At 40.2% G+C, this 20,587-nt stretch overlaps 2 protein-coding genes and 1 long non-coding RNA gene across 4 annotated transcripts in view; 2 read left to right on the top strand and 1 right to left on the bottom strand.

The window, feature by feature from the left end:
* LOC127143092 (uncharacterized) overlaps positions 1 to 3,634 on the top strand; it is a 120,801-nt gene extending 117,167 nt beyond the window's left edge. The window contains exon 6 of the long non-coding RNA XR_007814276.1: positions 2,832 to 3,634. This is a non-coding gene — a long non-coding RNA (uncharacterized LOC127143092). The remainder of the gene's footprint in view (positions 1 to 2,831) is intronic.
* An 8,424-nt stretch (positions 3,635 to 12,058) lies between these two features.
* On the bottom strand, positions 12,059 to 15,130 carry LOC108888069 (olfactory receptor class A-like protein 1). The gene is given in 2 exon segments (XM_018683857.2): positions 12,059 to 13,548; positions 13,551 to 15,130. Coding segments are annotated over 2 exon segments (975 nt in total). The 5' UTR covers positions 14,241 to 15,130; the 3' UTR covers positions 12,059 to 13,263.
* LOC108888070 (olfactory receptor class A-like protein 1) lies at positions 14,097 to 20,387 on the top strand. Of its 2 annotated transcripts, XM_018683859.2 has the most exons (2): positions 14,097 to 14,193; positions 18,782 to 20,387. In XM_018683859.2, the coding sequence occupies exon 2, from the start codon at positions 18,784 to 18,786 to the stop codon at positions 19,672 to 19,674; it is 891 nt and encodes a 296-aa protein (XP_018539375.1). In that variant the 5' UTR covers positions 14,097 to 14,193; positions 18,782 to 18,783; the 3' UTR covers positions 19,675 to 20,387. The 2 variants fall into 2 exon arrangements, with proteins under 2 accessions (XP_018539375.1, XP_018539374.1); XM_018683858.2 differs by lacking the exon at positions 14,097 to 14,193 and having other exon boundaries at positions 15,277 to 20,387.
* Positions 20,388 to 20,587: the final 200 nt, after the last annotated feature.

Here is a 20,587-nt window from a genome sequence, read left to right as displayed (position 1 = left end):
GAATTTTAGTGTGTTATTACATGCCTGTGGTTGTTCTTTACACAACAGCAGTTTACTTCTAAATAGTATCCTGATGAAACTGATGTGATAACTAATCATCATGATAGGCCCATTAACGATTGGTATGGCGCAGTATATAAATAAGAGGAAAAGAGCAGAGCGGCAGCAGCAGAGAGACTCCATAAGTTTACATTCCTGTTTACTCCATATATCTGCTTCCCGTATGAGGAATGTTGTCATCGTGTGAGTATTTCTCTGATATCACAGCTCCTGATTCCCCCTGCTACAGCTCCGGCAGGCTATAAGCAATCACAGCAAAACATGTCCAGAGGGGACGGAGAGGGAAAATGAAAGCAGCAAGTACAGGCAATGACCTTTGCAGACTCCTAGCATGATAAATGTCAAAGGTTTTCTGTTTTTAATTTGTCAGAGTTTCCAGAGAAGCCTGACCTATGCCTACTTTCAGCCATAGCATTCCCATCACAGCAGTCGCTGAAGCGGCACCTCAAAACCTATTACTACCCGCCTTTGCTGAGGCTGGTGCTGTCAAAGCTGCAAATTAGCCCATTTGCAACCTTTCATAATGCACTGTAGCAAGGAACAGCATGTTTTTCTCAGGGAGGGCCAACACTGAACGATGTAATGTATTGCAAATGTGACATATTGCAGACAGACGTGAGAATATATATTAAGATTTGGCAGGTGTCACTTTTGTGCTGTTCTGCAATCCATTATGATTTCTTAGCAGAGCTTGACCTTTTTTGTGTTTCAGTGTGAGGGATGTTGATGCTGAGAAACGGCAGCATTATGAAATAAGGGCTTGGTTTGGTGCCTGTTAAAGTATGCACATCTGTAAATTCCTTCACACTATGTCGTCAGTATGAATTTAATACCGATATCTCACAAGTCTCCTTAAATCCAAAGAATCTGAGCAGAATATAAGGAGAACACACTATTGTCTGTATCCACTAAAATGTTCTCCTACCTGTCTTTACCTTGATCTCACCCCAGGGAGAAAAAATAACAAAATTATTTCAATTCTGCAGGCTTATTTTGCTGCTGCCAGCTTTCTTTTCCAAATGTGAAATATTCTTTCTGGAATCAAAATGAAAGTTGCAGCAGCAAAACAAATCTAGAGGTCAGAAATAAGGACACACTGTCAGATAACCACATGGGAATACAAACTTTGGCACAATACCAAGAATCTACGAGACTCATGTGTTCAAATCAATAGCTTACATTTCTGTGCTGCACCTGCATGAATACGTTTTTGTGAAAACATAGTTATGGCAACCTGATGAAATACTCTTTTTCTTCAATGGTGTGATTTGTGCAGGTGAATTGAACTATGATGATTAACCAGTGGTGCCAGAAATTAGCTTTTTAGCATCCTAGTGTTGGGGCAATTACTGCAACACATAATTAAAACAGTGACATATTATCACTATCATGTTACCAAGTTGAAATGGTGAACTTGTTAGTAAACAGTTCCTTGTTTATACATGCAGCAGATCTGAAGCAACCTTACATAAGCATTTACTTGGAGTCATGTTTCTGGCCACTTACAGTATTTAGTCGCTGTTTAGCTCTCTTTTTGATCACAAGCTGCTTTGGTAAGTATTTGGCCCTTAAGCTGCAAAATGTTCACCAAATGTGTATCAGCTGCTTGCTGATTTTATCTGTCATTTGGTCCAGGGCAGGTAGCGTAGACACTAACATTTAAGTTGCAGGCTGTAAATGCAAATCAATGAACCAAAAGATCCTAAAATGCTCTGTAGAACTGAGTCAGCTTACAATTCTCTGTGGGTTTGTCACCACAAGCAACACCTTTCACATACACATAGCTTATTTATTATTAATGTAAAAATATTGATTAGAGAGCTTAAAGAAACAACATATAATGCCAGTGCAGTGCTGAGGGGGTACAAACAACACAATGTGAAGATAGGATCATATGTACATGTGGCATGCTTAAATAAAACGGCCCTAAATAGGTAACCTACATCAATAGGCCACTTATGAAAACATAAATAAGAGTCTATAGCCACAACAGCAGTTCTGCGAGGCTAAATGGTGATATCAGCTTGCTAGCAGGCTCACAATAAGAATGCCAACATGCTAATGTTTAGTGGCTATAATAACTAACATGTACACCATCATAGTTTAGCATGTTAGCATGCTAACACTTGCTAATACTTGAGGCTAAGTTTGTTGCTAAGCTGATGGGATATGGTCTTTGATTTCGCTGCAATTTGGTCATGACCTGGATAACCTTAAATTTTTGCCTAATAATGGTAATAAATTAAAAGCTGGTGTTTCAGCAAAGTCATTAGGATTCATCATCTGGTTACAATGACTGACGCTACATTAATTACACTAAATTTCCTGATGATCGTCAACAGACATTACAGACAACATTGCCATTCCCAGAGCCACTCTGCTAGCATGACTAAAAACATTTAAAATTTATTTCAAACCAAGAACAGACATCTGAGTCTCAGGTTTCAGACTAATTTCTGAAGCAAAGGCAGAAGCAGAAGATTCGTCCCCCTCAAAGCGTTCTTTGTTCCTGTCTTGATCAATGACTGGCTAGTCATCATTAAAAGACCGTGTGGTCGATTCCACATTAGACTCCATCTTCCTTATTAATGGACTTTTCTTTTTCTACCTCCGCCCACTCTGTGTTTCAAGAAAGCATCATTTGAATGGATGCCTCACACACACACACACACATACACACACACCCTCCCACCCTTTATAATTGTTGCTCAGAGATCTGCTTTAGCCGTCAGATGGAGTTTCAACCAGCCACTGTTGTTTTTATTTTTCAGAACATCTTGAGGGAAAGGCAACAGGACAACAGGCCATTGATTATGAACCTGGACTCAATCCCAAGCCTGAAAATTTGAATGCAAAAAGTTTGACCTGTCAGTGTTGGATAGATGTATGCTCAGAGGTCTCCTTTTCTGTCAAAGATAGAAAGACAGAGACCATAGAAAACCCCTTCTGTCTGGAAAGCAGCAGAGCTCTTCAGCATTCATGAGGCAGTGGTACACTGACCTTCATCCCATAACCTGAACCTCTCTCCCCTCCTGAGGCCTGATGTGCCGCTGGCTTGGACGTTTTCCAAGGTCAGGTGGAGGGCCTCAGTCCTGTGGGGAGGTGATGAGGTGATATGGCCAATGCCCTCTACTGTTAATGAGTGTATCTTGAAGGACTACAGGGGGTTGAAGTAAGCCAGAGAGCTTGAGGTAAAAGGGTCTCACACCATCCACCTGCATAGGTGTGTTTGTGTGTGTGTTTATGTTTGTTTGTGTGTTTAAAGCTGAAGAGCAGTTGGCGGCGAAAGGGATGTACAGTAGAAGAGGGGCCGTATTTTCATCTTCCTTCTGTTGCACAGCTGAAAGATCCACCACTGTTTAAATGAAAATTAGAGACAAAGATCACTGCTGTGTAATTATCTGTGAGGGCAAACCTGCAAGTAATTTTCTTGTAGGTTTATTGATTTACACAGAGTGAGATGGATAGGTTAGCTTGTTGTAATCACATCTTCTCTTCTGTCACCTGTCTCAGCCTCTTGGTATCAACACTGCTGTAACTAGTCAATAAAGTGAAAATAAATGGATGAACTACAATGAAATGTGTGAACTGAATAAGAAAAAAGAGCAGACCATAAGAAATCTTGGGTATTGGTGTGGTCTCATGGTATTTAATTAATAGTTAGGAAATTAATAGTTACATAAGGTGGCATGGGACAGAAATACTGTATCTAGGTGGCCAAGGTCTCTGCATCAATATCTCTGCCAATGAATAACTGCTAAAAACACTTGAGTGCGAACATTTTGAGTATTTCTGCAAGCTAAGGCAACTTTTATTAATGCTTGTGTATTTCAAATAGATGGAAAAATTCACTTTCAAGATGGTATTCTTCAGGGGAGTCAGAACCACAAGAAAAAACAAAACATGAAAGTTGCTGTGTTGGTCAGTCAGTCCACCGCTTCAGTCCAGACTGAGGCATCTCAACAAAATCTGAGGTATCTCAACAAATATTGGATAGATTGCTGTGAAATTTGTTCCCCAACAGGATGAGCTGTAATAGCTTTGGTGAGCCCCTAACTTTAGTTCAAAGCGCTGCTGTGCCTTTGCCTTACAGAGCCACTGGCCTGGCTGTAGACTGTTCTTCTTGTTGTTTGACCAAACACAAAAATCATCTTACTCATTCTCTGCTTCGTATTACTTTTATTTGCATTAGTAATCTCTTATTCTCCCTTCTGCTACATATGGATCATGTGCTCTTTAGAGAAATGTACATCATGCTATATTTAGTTTTTTACATATATTGCCTTAGTACAGAAGGCAAATAGGAGCCATGTGTTGTTTTCTAGAGTGAATCACCATTCTTACAAATCATTGTAGCCTGTAGTGACAGACAGCGTATTGTTTATCTAATAATACCAATGTATTCCAGATTGAAGTCACCCCTTGTGACCAGCACCTGCCTGCCCATCAACTCTCTTTGAGGACAAGAATTCAGAAATCATCAGAATAGTTTTCTAATGCTAGGATGAACAAGACTGTGCTGGGAAGAAAAAAAAGTTCTATAAAAGCTAATCTGGCACTGCTGCTGTGCCATTGATCGTCTGGCTTACTGTGGCTCTCCTCCAGACAAATGAGTCAATACATTATTCAGTGCATTGAGACTTCTACAAAACCTGTGACACTAGAGAAAACTAGTGGCCTCTGCTGCCTACTTACCTAAAAAATATCTGTATTATTGTGAATGTAAGCATGCATTTGCACTTCTTCTAACTTGCCTTGATTTAATTTCTTTATAGTTTTGGCTTTACAGATGTGTTAGGAGTCCAGGAATGTCTTTATAAGTCAAATATGTTAAATAATTGAAGCGTCAGGAACGCATATAATGACAGAAATGTAAGAATCATTAACTGATACTTTCATCAACTGTTCAGTTGTTCTGTTTTGTCGGGAAAATGGTCGAACAGCTCTTATGTTCTCCAGTGTTATTTAAATAAGCTTCTTATGTGGTCACTCAGAATCTTTTTTTGTCTTTTTGGCTTGGCACAATTGTCACTCGGTTGTTGCTGAAGTGTGTCTGTGACAAGGCCTGAAAAAAATGCTTGATTGGAAGTTTTTTAGCTTTTGTTTGGTGAAGGAGACCAATTAGGACAACCAGTGAGTCCAGTCGTGACCAGCAGCAACTTAACATGTAAGAATTCTTACAAAAGCTTAAACAACTTTGAAGATATATATTAAGGGGAAGAAAAGTTCTGTAAGTACGAATACTTTAAACTAGTGACTTAAACTTTTCTAAAAATTTCAGGGTCTTCAACATGACACAAATGCAGGACATGAATCTGTTGTCTGTGTACAAATATAGAGCTGCTTCATGCTGCAGGTCTTCATTATGGATGTATGTCTTTTATAAAGGCACAAGTACAAACATTAATGTCCAAAATAAACCCAAAAGCAAGTGAGCAATTACCCAGGCCCCCAGAACTCCAAAGGCCCCAAAAGTCTCATGCCCTGTCTTTTGTATTGAAGTCTCAAAAGCTAGTGTTTCAACCTTAATAATTATTTTAGTTTTGATTTTGCCCACATTGTGCACAGACCTAAATAAAACTGTGTTTGATGAAATTACCACAAACTAACTGGCATATAGAAAACCAGGTGGCAGGCAGTAGTTCAGTATTGGAGGGCTGCATGGTTTGTGGGTCTGGTATGCAAAGTATATTGAAGTTACCATCTGTACTATGTTATGTGCACTATACTTGATAGGAACCTGAAGGCAACACGGGCCCAAAAGCAATTGTTCCTCCAAACAACTTGAGCACTTGGGGCTTCAGTTGTGTAGGATCAGACCTAGGATCACTAATTATTTTACTTAAGTCTGCTGTTGCAATTACTACACAGTTCTTTGGGCATCGAAAAGTCTAATAGACAGGTGTTTCCGATCAAAAATTCCAAGGAATCTACACACTGTCAGTCACTTGTACCTTTGTTAGGTGAAGTTCATATAAACAAACCGCTCCTTTATCATTTCTATAAAAACCTATGTTTTTATAGAAAAACCTATGTTTTTATAGAAATAGGGTGATTTGCCATGTCATGAAATCTACTGGTATCAGGAAGTGATACTGATTTCTATTCACAAATCTACCCCCTCAGCACTGCACTGGCATTATTACAGTTGCCCCATCATTGTAATACCTTAAAGAATCAACAGGTGGTACTCTCTCCTCCACCATTTCCACATACTTAAAGGTGCGTTGCCTGATTTTGTCACAGCACCCAACAGCAGCCCATACTCCCAGAATGTCCTCTGAGCTCACAGTTAATGTTTTGAAAGTCAATACAAAAGTCAAAAGTGAGCTGGTTGGGCATTTTGGGATTTAGTAGCACAATGGGACAGTTGTAACAAAACCACTGAGTGTGTCTTTAATTTGCAAGGTGGTCCACTTCAGCAGACCATGGAAAACAAATCATCTCAGTCTCTGAAGCAGTGAGACACACTTGACTTGTGTAAAGTCTGAAATGGCTATGTGAATGCTCCGCTCATGTCTTTTGTAATTACTCTGACAGTAGCTGTATGATACACAGAGGATCCATCAGATCTATTATTCAGCTTTAAGTGGGTGGAGTGACACCACTTGTTCAGAAAAAGCACAAGGAGGCTTAATTTTTCATTGTATGTTAAAGTAACGCTCCTTATCATCATGCAACAACAACTCCCCACTGCAGGCAATTTGTCATCTTATATACATCCCATTAATAGTGGAAGACTAGGTGGCACATTTAAGTCCTGTGCAAATGTAAATGTAATATATCTGAAGAAATGTATTTTGACTTCCTCCTGTTACAAGCCATTACAGATGATAATTTTGGCTCCAAAGGGGCACAACGATTCCATCATTTTCTCATTTTCTTTCCACACTTCCTTCACTTGTGTGAAGGGTGGTAGTAGCAAGATGAGATATGTGTGGCTGTTATGTCAGCACATGCCCATGTTGTATAACTTTACAAGGTCTGTTGCTCTGAGGCACAGATAGCAATCTACGGCTGTTTAATAGAGCAGTCGTAAATGTCTCCAACAGCTTTGAATTTAGAGTTGTGTTAAAACATCCTGCTGCTTTTAGAGCTTTTGTGAGAGTTACCTAGACATAAAGAGCATATTGAATGATGCATTTAAATCGCTTAAGGCATCAAGCTACTCAGCAAAACAAATGATGACAACATTCAGGCTATATGAACTGGTTACTGGACTAAATCAGAGACTGTAGAGTACTCAGGTTAGTGGGCCTGGATCAGCCCTTTGCAGGATCCTCATGAAAATAAACAGCAATAGTGGCAACCACCAGCACTGCAGGGACACAGCTACACTCTGAGTAATAGCTTAACAAACTCCCTGAAGGGAGAATTAAGGAGGTGGACATGATGTACAGAGGCTAAGCGCCTCAACATACTGTTACTGCCGAGATGCCGCGCTCTGCAGGCTTGCTCCATCTTGTCTGCATTCCACAGCGATCTCAGGGAAGTGGCTTGTGGAAAATTCCACCTTTGTGGCATTTAAAAGGGAAGATTGGAGGGATAAAGGGCAAGATTCTAGTTACTGCTACAGTGTAAATTTGACATGAAGAAGGTTATGTTTGATTAAAGGTCTTTGTTGGATCTGGTGGTTGGTCTATAACCAATTTTATATCAGCAAGTGATGAAAATACTTGTGAATATACAGCACTTCAGATGTTTACCACTGAAGTAATAGTCTGACATTTTGGGAAATACACTTATTCATTTCCTTGGATTAGAAGATCGATACCACTTTCAAGCTTGTGTGTTAAATGTGAAGCTACAGCCAGGAGACTGTTAGCTTAGTGAAGCACAAACACTGCAAACAGTGGGAAAAAGCTGGATTCTGAGTCTGGCAACCTCAAGGTGTCTGAGGTTTTTGTCCAGATTAAAAGAGATATAACCTCTTAATTAGTTTCCAGTCATAATGAATAAGATAAGCAAAGCATATGTTGACTGTATGATGATGTTTACTCTACAGACATGAGAGTGATATCAAGCTTCATATCTCACTATTGGCAGGAAACTAATAAATGCATTACCCAAAATGTTCAACTATTCTTCTGACTGTTGACCCTGTTGTAAAGATATTTTACAGGTGCAGGTTGCGTGTACTTTTACCTTAAGAGTTACCTATCAAGTCTCTATAACAGTAATAACACAAATTACACAGAGAGCTGATAGCATTCCCAAGTAAAAGATGTAATAATATACCATAAATCTTACATACATAGAAAATTCAAGGTCAACATTTGGCATTGTTTCATATAAAGGATAGAAGTATCCTATACCTGTGTGGTTTTCAGGTGAGACACTTGTCTGTAGAGGCTTGGCTTCATTTAGAGTGTTGTATGAGATTGGGAGTGTCACTGTGGTTTCTGAGTGCTGAGCTTTGCATTTAGTTCAGTTTAAAGGCATTTTCTTCAAAATAAAGAAGTATTGTATTGAACAGTATTGAGCAGCTAGTTGCAGATACAGCTTCACTATAATTCCCAGAGTTTAATTCAACTTTAAAACCCCCAGTCTGAGCACCACTGTGTTAGCTGCCTTTTAACCACAATCATTTAAAGAGATTAAAATCTGGGCATTGGGCTTATGCATTCTCACAGCATTCAGCATGAATCAGAATCCCTGAGGGGCATTGGATTGGCTCATCAAAGGATAAATCTCTGCAAACTGACATGTCAATGAAGCCCTTTCCTCCCTGATATACATTTATTTCTCTCTTGAAATGTATCTTTCTCTTTAAAAAAAAAAAAAAAAAAAAAAAGTGATCTTGATCTCTGTAAGAATACCTGAATAAAGATAAAACAAAAACTAATTCACCCCTGGGTAATAAATTATGAGCCACATACTGAGAGAATACTGACATGCTGATACTTGGTTCGTGTCAGGACAGGTCTCATCTTTCAGTTTCAGCCAAATCAAACTGTAACCCCGTCTTCCCTGTGAAAGATTATTAATATTCAATTATTTCTCAGAAGTTCATATGACAGCATTTCCATGCCTGTCTATACAGTTTTTTCTTGAGCTCAGCAACTCAACCATCTCTCTTCTACTCCATGTACCCTTCTTCTTTTTCTTTTCCTTGCACTGTGATACACCGCTGGATAGCGAACAACATCATGAATGTCTTTCAAGTCTCAGCACAGCAGTGCATATCTTACCTGAAGTTGCAGCAGGCTGCTGCCCTGGGGCCTCAGAGCCTAAACCACACCACACCCCACAACCCCATCCCCCTTCAGTGTGGTCCATGTCCTCGCTGGTACGCTGGAAATGGATGTAATCTGTTATAAGGCCTCCCAGCTGTAGATTATGCAGATACTGTTGTGGTGGAGTGTCACTGTTCATTCTCATTTGGACATTTTTGTCTGTTCATTTTTCCACCTGCATGTGGCATTTTCTTTCTTTTGAGTTGATTTTGTCTTGATTTTGAATTAAACGAGGCTTTGTCCTCTAACAATAAACAGCACTGATTGTTGATTAGACTTAAAGGAATACAATGACATTTGGAGAAATGTACTTCATTGTAAATATGTAAATAGTAAACAGTAAATATGAGGTTAGCTTAGCTTAGCAAAAACTGGAAGCAGCTAACCTAGCTCTGTCAAAACTAACAATGCCTTCTAGTGTGCTGGCCTACAACTTTTTGTTTTTACACTGTTTCTGTAATGAACAAGATATGGCATGTTAATTAGGGAGCTCTAGAGGTGCTCTCCCACTTGTTTGTGCTAAGCTAAGCTCACCAGCTGCTGCCTCTAACAACATAATTAGAGTATAGTACAGTTAAAAGAGTGATATCAGTCTCAAGTAAGGGTATTTTCCTAAATGTCTGTTTTTATGATATGTTGCCACTAGATTCACAGGCTGTCAGAACTGTAAAATCAACCATTAAACCCTAGAGCCTGCAGATTTATGTGGATATTAAATCCAGCATCTCAGCCTTTTCTATAAAATGGTTTATAATCAGCATAAATGAAGAAGTATTGGTGTGTTTGTCAAGACAGAACAGGTCAACTGTGTAAATTTTCTTCCCACCATTTTGCTGCTTGCTTACGTGCAGTTCAGCATTCCAGACAAGTTGAAACATGACTGTGGTGTGCACCCCGTCTGAGAGAAATCAGTTAAACTGGGTGGATGCAAGGAAATGGGTGACACACATACAACTCTGTAACTTAAGAGATCAAAAAACTAAATAAAAATCATGTTAAACTCTGGTCGCCTCCTGGCAGGTATTCTGAGGTAGAGTTTGGAGCGAATAGTTTTCACATTATTTAAATAGCCTATTCTTTATTTGCACTCAGAAATACAGCACTGTATTAAAACCTGCTTCTAGGATAGAATTTTTTTCTGTCTTGCACTTTAAAAATACTAAATGAGTAGATTTACATAAAAGTACAGTTTTACTATGGCATTCTCCATCAGTAGCGTCACTCAAACAGGGAATAAATCCTCTAAACAACATGCCTAAAGAAAACATCCCTTTGAAGGAAAGGCAAAGACGGTATCAGCAAACTTAAAAAGGACTTATTACGTCTGTCATTTCCATAAAATTTGGGGTTTGAAAGTACCGCAGGATGTGTTTATTACTGATACATTTTCACCACAGTAATAAGCCCCAAAGTTTCCATTTGCCGCAGACAGTCAGAACTCCTCTTAACTGGAAAAAAAAACATCAGAGAAAAGATTTTTATGGGATTAATAACTAAGTTATAGTTTTATCCAGAAAAATAACATTCAAGGTTACTGGATTAATTCATTGTGTAGAAAAGAGCAGAATGATTGTGCCTTCAAGATGGTTTCACGTGTCATCAAATTATTTAGAGCTGATTATAGAAGGTTAATGTGCTGCTGAATCATGCTTGTTATCACTGCTCCCTTGTATTACCATATTTGTCAAAAATTGCACACAGTGATTGTTGTGATTCAGATTCTGATGTTTGTGTAATTCAAAAAAGTTTTCTGCGGGGGAGGAGAGGTTGGTAGGTTTAACATTCACTTCCTGAGTAAAAAGAAAAGGCTATATTAGGGTGTGGACCAGCTTCAAGGCAGAAAAGGGGGCAGGTTTAGGCTGTTGCTGCTTTGCCATTGGTGGACATGGGGGACAAAAATACCTGTACCTGCTGCAGGTAAACAGACTGACATCAGGCACAGCAAGGATGGATTGCCTGGCGGGATTTACTGCAGCTCTTCGACTTGTTTTTAACCGACCGCTCTGGACAACTTGACAGCTTTGTTTGTGTGTGTATGTGTGTGTCTTTTCAACAGGTTTGTGTCCAACTACAAACAAAGAAACAGAAGAGTTAGCACTTGTAGGTTGATTTCTTTTGTCAGCTGCTGGTGCAGCTGTTTCCATTTTTCACAAATCTTGCCTTGTGAAGCAGGTGAGTTGAGGTTGAACTGATGACAAAATGTATATTTATCAGCTTTTACAAGTTCTGTTGGATATGCAGAATCAAAACTTGCAGCGGAAATATTCGAGCTTGAAGGTTGGTGGTGATTTGAGAATGAGGCAATAATAGAGAGTGCTGTTTCTGTGGGTTTGGTCTCTACATGTTCAGCAGCACCCTGCATTCACTGGGCTCAAAAACAGTGGAAACAGGTCCTGTCTTGTGCAGGGAGAGGCCTCCCTGGCACACCCTTCTCACACACACACATTCATACACACATTTATAGAGAGACACATGAGCCTGCACACCGATGGAACCAGTTTTTCATGTATTTGTTTCTTTTAACTAATGTGCCACGTCTTTCCAGACAGAAACAGAAAGAATGACATCACTGAAAGCGTTGAAGGGAATCATCGCATGTCAAGTGTTTCAGTCATTCCTCACCGGAGGCACCAGCATGCTCGCTCGCTGCTCTAATGAAACCATCCATGTATTCTATCCTTCATTCCACCGGAGTCTGTGTAAAGTGCCAATCAGATTTCAGTGGTTTGAAGGGTAAGACACATGGAATTTGTCATCTGGAGAGAGCCTTGCAAAAAAAATATATAGTCACATACCATGGGCTGTAATGGTTGCAACTTTTGAAATAAAGGTGAATGTTGCTCTGTGTCAAAAGATACAGCCTTTAATAACCTTGGATGTCAACCTGGTGTTGAGTTCAACAGTTCTACACAAGCACAGAAAGAGGACTTCTTCTCCTCCTCCTCCTCTTCCTCTTTCTTACCTGCATTGCAACAGCAGTTGAATATCACTGCACTTATTGCACTTTAGAGTTACTGCAGGATCATGGTGTGCTGGCAGCCCCACTTTATGTCTTTTAGACTGTCACTCACAGAGGTTGTTATGTCCTCTCTGTGTCTTTCTGCCCTTGCTTCTCCAAGACATGGCAATTACATAATGACTCCTAAATTCCCACGTTTCCACATCCACAGCAAACCTTTCAGAGCTTGTGCCAAGATGTAGCTTTGTGTCCCTTAAGTCTCCTCTTTGTAACTGCACCCGGAGAACTCAGACATACATTGTCATCATTGTACTTAGTGTAATTAAGTATTAAGTAATGAATATCTTTTACATCTTTTCTCTCTGAAGAATATAGTTTTCCCCATCAGGTTTTTAACCAGTTCTCTGTGGGACAATTAACCTGCCTCATTAGCGCAAGACATTTCCAAGATTCTATTCAAAGCCTTAATTATAGCTAAACAGGCAGCTGGAAGTCATTTGACAGCTACATTGAGCCCTGAGTCACCCGGCTATAATTTTTCCACCCAATTAAGATGGAGAAAATGTAACAAATAAACAAACAAAACAATAAGGTGCCAGATAAGCAGAGATTCATACAGACTAGTGTTGAGTAACAGGGCTGTTATGACAGTTTTCCTATTTAATTAAAGACAGTGAGAAAATAGGTGCCCCCACCCCTACCCCCAGCCACCAACAAGTACACCTACTCATCCAAAGCTACAGGTGCTAAACTCCCATAAGTTATATGATATTATCTCTGAAAAGTCTCATAAATGAAATGTTTTTATACATATAAGAAAAAAGCATCATTATTATGAGCTACACTACAGATAAAGTCTCTCCTGCAACTCCTATCACAAAACATAATTTAGCCAGTGTATTACAAAGACTGAATGACCCATGTATGACCCAGACTTTGGTAAAATTCAGTCCTTATCATCTTGTCTTTCCCTGCAGCTCTGTGGGTAATCAGTCATCCCAGCATGCCTCACACAGTAGAGAGAGTTGTGGCTTTCACTTGAACAGGCTTCTCCTGCGCTACACATCTCAGCCTGCCATTCACCTTCCTGTTGGATGCAATGATGACCACAGGGCTTAGCGCTGCATAGAGCGAGGAGAAGAATATACGCAGGTCAGAGATCAGCGAGGAGCTCATGGTCTTCTTCACAGTGAGAGTGTACACCCAAAGCCCATTATCTACCCCATAGAGGACCACATACAAGGTCACAAGCGCTACCACGGCTTTGGCAGCTCGTTGCTCGGCCCCACCGCCCCACCACCTCCACTGCTGCTGCTGCTGCTGCTGCTGCGGAGTCCCTTCACCTGCTGGCTGTGTTTGTAAAGGAAGACCAGGATGATCAGACTAGCTAGGGTCATGAGGGCCATGGGCACCACGTCTCTGGTCACCTGGCTTGCCCCGTTGGCCTGTTTGGACAGCTTTGAGGGGAAGTTCACATAGCAGAATTCTACATTAATGCCATGGTTGATCAAACTAGAGTTATTCTGTCTGCCAAAGGAGAAGAGTATGGCTGCTGAGCTCATGCAGGTGTTGAGGAGCCAGAGGAAGAGGAACACAATGCCCAAATAGCGGGCCATCAAGGCGCGGGCAGAGGCCCAGCGTGATCCGGGAGGGGCGATGCTAAGACACTGGTAGGCACTCAGGACGAAGGTGAGCCAGATGGAGAGGGCGCGGGAGGTCCTGTAGACAAAAATCACAGCTTTACAGCCTATGTCTCCAAAGATGCTGGCCACGTGGAAGGAGGCCAGGGTCTCCAGCAGACAACGAACACCCACCACCAGCAGGTTCACGCTGGCCAGATGCAGCACGATGGCATCAGCTGGGAGGAGCCGGCTCTCCTGGTGCAGCAGTAGGAGGAATGCCAGGATGACAGCAGTGTTACCCGGGACTCCAACAATGGTGAGGGACAGATAGAGCATCCCACGAACAAACTCTTCAGACGGCATTCCTGCAGGGACAAGAGGAAGTGTAAGACAGTTTTATCAAATGAATGAAATCACCTAGATTATCGAGATATCATTTTTGGACAGTAGTCAATACCTAGCATTCAAAATGATCCCAGGAAAATAACTCTTACCAAAGAGCAGTCAAAGCTGACGAGGTCTGGAGCAGACCTTGACTCAGATCCCTCTCCCCTGAAGTAGTCGAGTTGTTTGTGTTCTTATACTTGCAAACAGGTAATGGTTGTTGGATCTGTTTTGCACGGTCCATTGACTTCTCTTCCCTCAGCCTCCAATTACTTGAGATCAATTCAGATGACTGCCTCTGTCCCCTCGCTGGGCCTCAGACAGACAGGATAACACAGAGAAAGATGTGTTTGGATTTACTTGCAGGGCACATAGATCTGGCCAGTGGACAGAGAAAATTGTGTTAATGAAAGGATATCTACCAGCTTCACGTTTATACTCAAAAAAGATTAAAACCATTTCTCAGTGTCACTGTTTCACTGACTAGAGTCTGTTGAATGCTTTTTCTAATTACTAAAACTATATTTAGATTTTCTTATTAAACCTTCCACACTACTTTTGTATTTTTTTTAATTTCTGCAATCAATTTTAAAAGCCACTACCTGTTAAAGAGACCTTTCTTGTGTTGGTTAGTCAGATGCCAACACCACAGTGTCCTCCAGTGGAGAAAGCTGAAACACAGCAAAAGCCAGAGGACATTCCACTCAGTCTGCTTGATAGATCACCCACAGTTTCATTTGTGGAGCGTGGCATAGCATCCGATTTATGATTGTGTTAATTCATCCAAAGCAATAAAGGGTCTAAAAATGGAATTAAACCTAAACCACGAGGATGTTGTAAGGGCAAATCTGTGTGGGTGGGCTGCATGATTTAACTGCAACATGTCCCACAGCAGGAACTTTGTAATGAATATTAAGCCCATTTCTCATAAGAGCACAATGTGACATGTCCTCCACTGAAATTAAGAGAGACTACTCTTATGATGCTACAACACAACCATGATGAGAATAGTAACATGTGGAATAACCTCATCAAACTTATATTTTCCAGCCTTATATATGCTATATATGTTTGTTGGTACTGATAGGATGTTGGTTTACTTAGAAAACTAAAATTTAACTTTTTAAAAATGTAACTACTTATTGCCCCCAAAGAGGAATTTGTCTCAGAATCGTGTTAAATATAGAATGCACACAGTCTTGATAGTACAGGTGCCTTAATTGATAAATTAGTCTCTGTAGACTTGATGTTTCAGGCAAAGGAATGAAATGAATGATGAGAGGAAATGGCTTGTTTTTTCTTTCCCACTGAGCATTATACATGAATCAGTTATTTTTGCTTGTGAGATAAATAAAATCTAAAGTCATGGGAGGTCACTTTTACCCTCCCTCCCCCTCCTTAGATGCAAATAAAGAGTCTCAGGCCCATCAATATCAGAGTGAGAGGCTGCTAAGCCAAAAGCTTCTTAAACCATGTTTTTTGCTGTGGGACAGATTAAGTGGAACAGTGAGAAATGCACTGAATGTTCCCTCGTCACCAGCCAAAGATGTTGCCCTCTTCAGCATACTTAAAGGTGCAAAAGGTTGAAAAGTGACATTTCTCCAAACTCATTTCACTTGTCTGTAAACAGCTACCTTCATGGAATACCTGGGTTTTAGTGTCCTAATTCAAGGTAATTAAGTAATAATGCAAGAGTTTATTGTGTTTAGAATTGTGTCTCCCATTATGAACAGTAGATTTATGATATTGTTTTAATTCAAGAAAAATATATGAGAGGCAGCCAGTGACAGAAGGAAAATGTTTCAGTTATTATCATACACACAAAATCAGTAACAAATATATCATACACACTCAGCAGCCACTTTGTTTAGTATACCTGTGCAATTTGATGCAATCCAACACAACAGCTCTGCCATAAATTCCACCATAAAATGTTTCCAACTTTCAGTTTTTGTTGACAGTGTTGAAAAATGTGTACATTTTATTACGTCTATTATCAAGGTGATAGTTAAAGGTGGTGTTATACTTGACCACTGAGAGGTTTCCTTACCATTTACATACATGATATTAGAAACACCTCTGAATATAATGCAGTCCAGTACAACACCATCAATAACTACAACCTCAGTGCTAAAACAGCTCATTTAATTTACACCTCAGTGACATGATCATTATAGGCATCATAAAAGGAGACTTTATGGCAGAACATGTTTTGGACTGGATGAGACTGTTAAGGTGTACTTAATGAAATGGCACTGAGAGTATTTCACTGTATGTACAGAACAAAATAATCAATTCCAGGACATAGTTAGATGCTATAGTTTCTGGCATGATCCTGTGTCAAATGAGAACAGTGACTCTTGAGGGCATTATTTTAATGGAATCTGTTACTAAATTTGTTTAAAGTTGTTAAATTACAAATTAAGTTAATGTAATGGGGAAAAAAGAATTTACATCAGCCATAAACAAAAAAATAAATAAAAAATAAAACCTCATGTCAGGGGAGAAAAAAAGCCTACTTTTGAAAACTTATAATGCAGCATACTGTACATGATGAAATCCCCTGAGGAGGACATGCTTGAACGTGCCATTTTAATTAGCTCTCTGAACATGTAAACATGTTAAAAACACACAGGGAAATAACATATCTTATGATGCTTTACTCCGAGGCTTATTCTCAGGAGAAAACAACAGTATTTCAGCACACAATCTGAATTTTGCAACTGAGAGAATAGTTCACCAGTTTTGATTGCTCCCTTTACAGTTTATATACAGTAGATACTGCTGGAAACCCTGGGTACATATTACAGGCTTCTGTTAACGCGTATGTTAGCACTGAGAGTGAAGAGCACAAATGAATAATGGCTGATTGTCCCTATGCCCCCAATTAGCACAGACATGCATTGTTATATGGCTAATTGTCTTGCTCCTCTGTGTCTTTTAACACGCTCCCAGGACATGAAGGAGAAAAGGAGCGCACATTGAAGCACCAGCTGTGCATGTAAAAGCCTCTTGATGGCTCATTCAATGCATCATCAGGCTGCTTTTGCATCAACAATAACTGCACATTGTTGTCTCCACAGGGGTCATTTAACTCTATTTTTTATCTCCATGGGGAAATAGTGAAAAAATATTTTGGAAGATTGAGGCACAGCCCCTCTGTCCAAAGAAACAGTAAGACTGACATATTCAATTAATGCAACACCAAATGTAGAATTCACAGAAGGATTCATATATGTTATTCATAAGACCTGAGGCATCTCAATAACTTTTTATGACAATTAACAATTTCTCAACATTAAAGTCTAACACTAATCTGGAATGCTGAGTTGATTTACAGCCTGGAGCACCTTCATTCATATTAAAAATGTAAGTTGATGTGCAGATTCATGCCACATTTGTTTGAAATTTGATATCACTCTTATGCTACTGTATTTGATTCCAAATCAGTAAGTGTATTTTCCTGTTATATCTTTCCTAGTTACTGATGTTGTGAAGCACGTAGTTTTGAAGGTGATGTGACATTAAAACTTAAAGGATGGGTTCATGATTTAAATTGTTGTAAAACATTACTCACATTCCCATTTGCACACTGAAACAGGTTTTACTTCCTGTAATCAGTCCTCCTGTTCATATTGGTCATATTGAAATATCCCTTCATAACACATTTCCAATGTAGGCGACAGGGGACAAAATCCACTTCCTTGTTCTGTGTAAAAATCAAATCAAGTCAGCATCTCTCATAATTCACCATTTCAGTCTTTGTGTGACTAACCATCCAGTGCAGGTCAGCACAGAAACACAAAGAGGGAATTTCACACTTTGAAAAGACTTTAACTTCGGAGGATTCTGATTTGATAGACCTAAACTAGATGGCAGAAGCCTCATAGCAGCTTCAAATAAACTTTGTAAAATGTTTTTGCACAAATCAAGGACTGTGGATTTTGTCCTTCATCACCTCCTGTGCATTGGAAATTGGGATCTGTTAGTCATCAGCACAAACACAGAGAATGATTACAGCAAACAAAAAAGGTTTCAGCACACTTACATATGTGGGCACCTGACTGACCTGACCTGATTGTTTTAAGAGAGAGACTTGAAAACTTGTGTGTATCCTATTGTATTCCCTTGCTGTGCTTGCCCTCTGAGACCATCTCAGTTTTAGTGTATTACTTTAATTTGAAACTGGGTTGAACACTGCAAAGTTGGGCAACAATCTCAAGGGGCATCGAAGGCTATAAATTGTAATTACATGGGCTATTAAACAGTTCATGCACAGCAGGCTTTACTTGTTAACTGCAACTTAGGGTGAGCATCTTTTTCCTTCATAACACCTAGAGATTGCACAGTTATATTATCTCTTATATCAGGATTTATATGTATGTAGGATGTTTGTTATGTGCAGTGTATTTATAACAGATTTGATTCTCTGTCTGCTTTGCAAATCATGACTGCTGCAGGCCTTGGTGTCATGGATCTGTGTGTGACCATCAAAGGGGTCTCCTTCCTCTTGCAAACAGGTATGGGCATCTTGGGGAACACGGTGGTGCTGCTGGCATACGGTCACATCATTTATACCGAACCCAAGCTCCTTCCTGTGGACATGATCCTGTGCCACCTGGCCTTTGCCAACCTGACGCTGCTACTGACCCGCTGCGTCCCTCAGACCATGACTGTGTTTGGGCTGAAGGACTTGCTGAATGATCCAGGCTGTAAGGTGGTGATCTACGCCTACCGCATCGGCCGGGCTTTGTCAGTGTGCATCACCTGCATGCTCAGTGTGTTTCAGGCAGTGACCATCGCCCCCGCTGGGTCCCGTTTGTCCAGGCTGAAGCCAGCACTTCCCTCCCTGGTTCTCCCCACCTTTGCAGGGCTTTGGCTCCTCAACATGGCCATATGCATCGCAGCCCCTTTCTTCTCCATGGCTCCGCGAAATGGCACCATCCCTGCTTTTACTCTCAACCTGGGCTTCTGTCATGTGGACTTTAGAGACAACCTGTCCTATGTGATCAACGGGGTGGCTGTCTCTGGGAGGGATTTTGCCTTTGTTGCCCTTATGGTGGGCTCCAGCGGTTACATCCTGTTGCTTCTCCACCGCCACAGCCGCCAGGTGAGAGGGATCCGTCGTTCTCAGGGTGGTGGAGCAGAGACCAGGGCTGCCAAAACAGTGGTCACCCTTGTGATCCTGTATGTGGTCTTCTTTGGGATTGATAATGTGATCTGGATCTACATGCTGACAGTGGCCAAGGTGTCACCGGTGGTGGCTGATATGAGGGTGTTCTTCTCCTCCTGCTATGCCTCTCTCAGCCCCTACTTTATCATTTCTTCCAACAAGAAGGTCAAGGCGACGATCATGTGCACATCTCGGCAAGACCAACCGTCGGCGGACACTCAGGAGTCGAATGACAAATGATTCTTTCTTTATCGTGACAAGCTGTTGACTCACCTGACAAGAGTTGTACTCTCAGACCTTATCATTCTGAGCATTTGTGCCCAGATGCCTGCTCAGCCATCTGAGCAATGGACCTTTTAGAAAGTAGCACTAGAGAGAAGAATCTTTGGTGGTGTTACTTGGTTTTCTCTTATATGTATTTTCATCAAAATCATAAATACACAAGTGTCTGTACCTGCAGTAGTTTGTGGCCATTTAACCAGTCATAATGTTTTGAGTATTAAGTAATTGTCAGGCATGTATGCCAAACATCCTCTTGTTCCAGCTTCTTAGTTGTGAGGATTTGCTGCTTTTTTGTCTTTATTTATAATAGTAAACAGATGGTCTTTGAGTTTGGGACTGTTGGTCATATAAATGTGATTTCAACATGTTCATAGCTAAAATTATTGATCTGTCCTTGATATTGTTTCAGAGAATTTGGTGGTTTAAATGTCCAGAGAAGGAGTTTTATATTCTCCAGTAGACTGTCTAAGGTCAACGACATACATCAAAATAGTTGGATTTTGAACTTATCCAGCAGAATTATATACCTGACAAAGTAATTGGAAAGTATTTCTAACAGCATTTAGGCTGTTGAATGAGAAGCTAAAATTTACTAGAGATATATTTTAGAAGTTAAATTAACACTGACTATGTGGAGCTGTTTAAAATCCTGGCTACAGTCCTGAATTTAAAGATACCACCTTGGGCTTTGAAATTGTGATTTAAAAATAAATAAATAAATAAATAAATAAATTATAGGTTAACCAGTAAGGAAAATGACTAACGGTTAGTTGCAAAATCATTATTCCCCCCCCCCTCTCTCTCTCTCTCTCTCTCGCTAACTCTTGCTGATCTCTGATTGGTTTAAAATTTAGGAATAGGTTTGAGATGC

This window comes from Lates calcarifer, linkage group LG12 (genome assembly GCF_001640805.2).
Source record: "Lates calcarifer isolate ASB-BC8 linkage group LG12, TLL_Latcal_v3, whole genome shotgun sequence".
NCBI lineage: Eukaryota > Metazoa > Chordata > Actinopteri > Centropomidae > Lates > Lates calcarifer.
The sequence above is the reverse complement of the archived record's forward strand: the minus strand, read 5'-3'. Positions and strand labels throughout refer to the sequence as shown.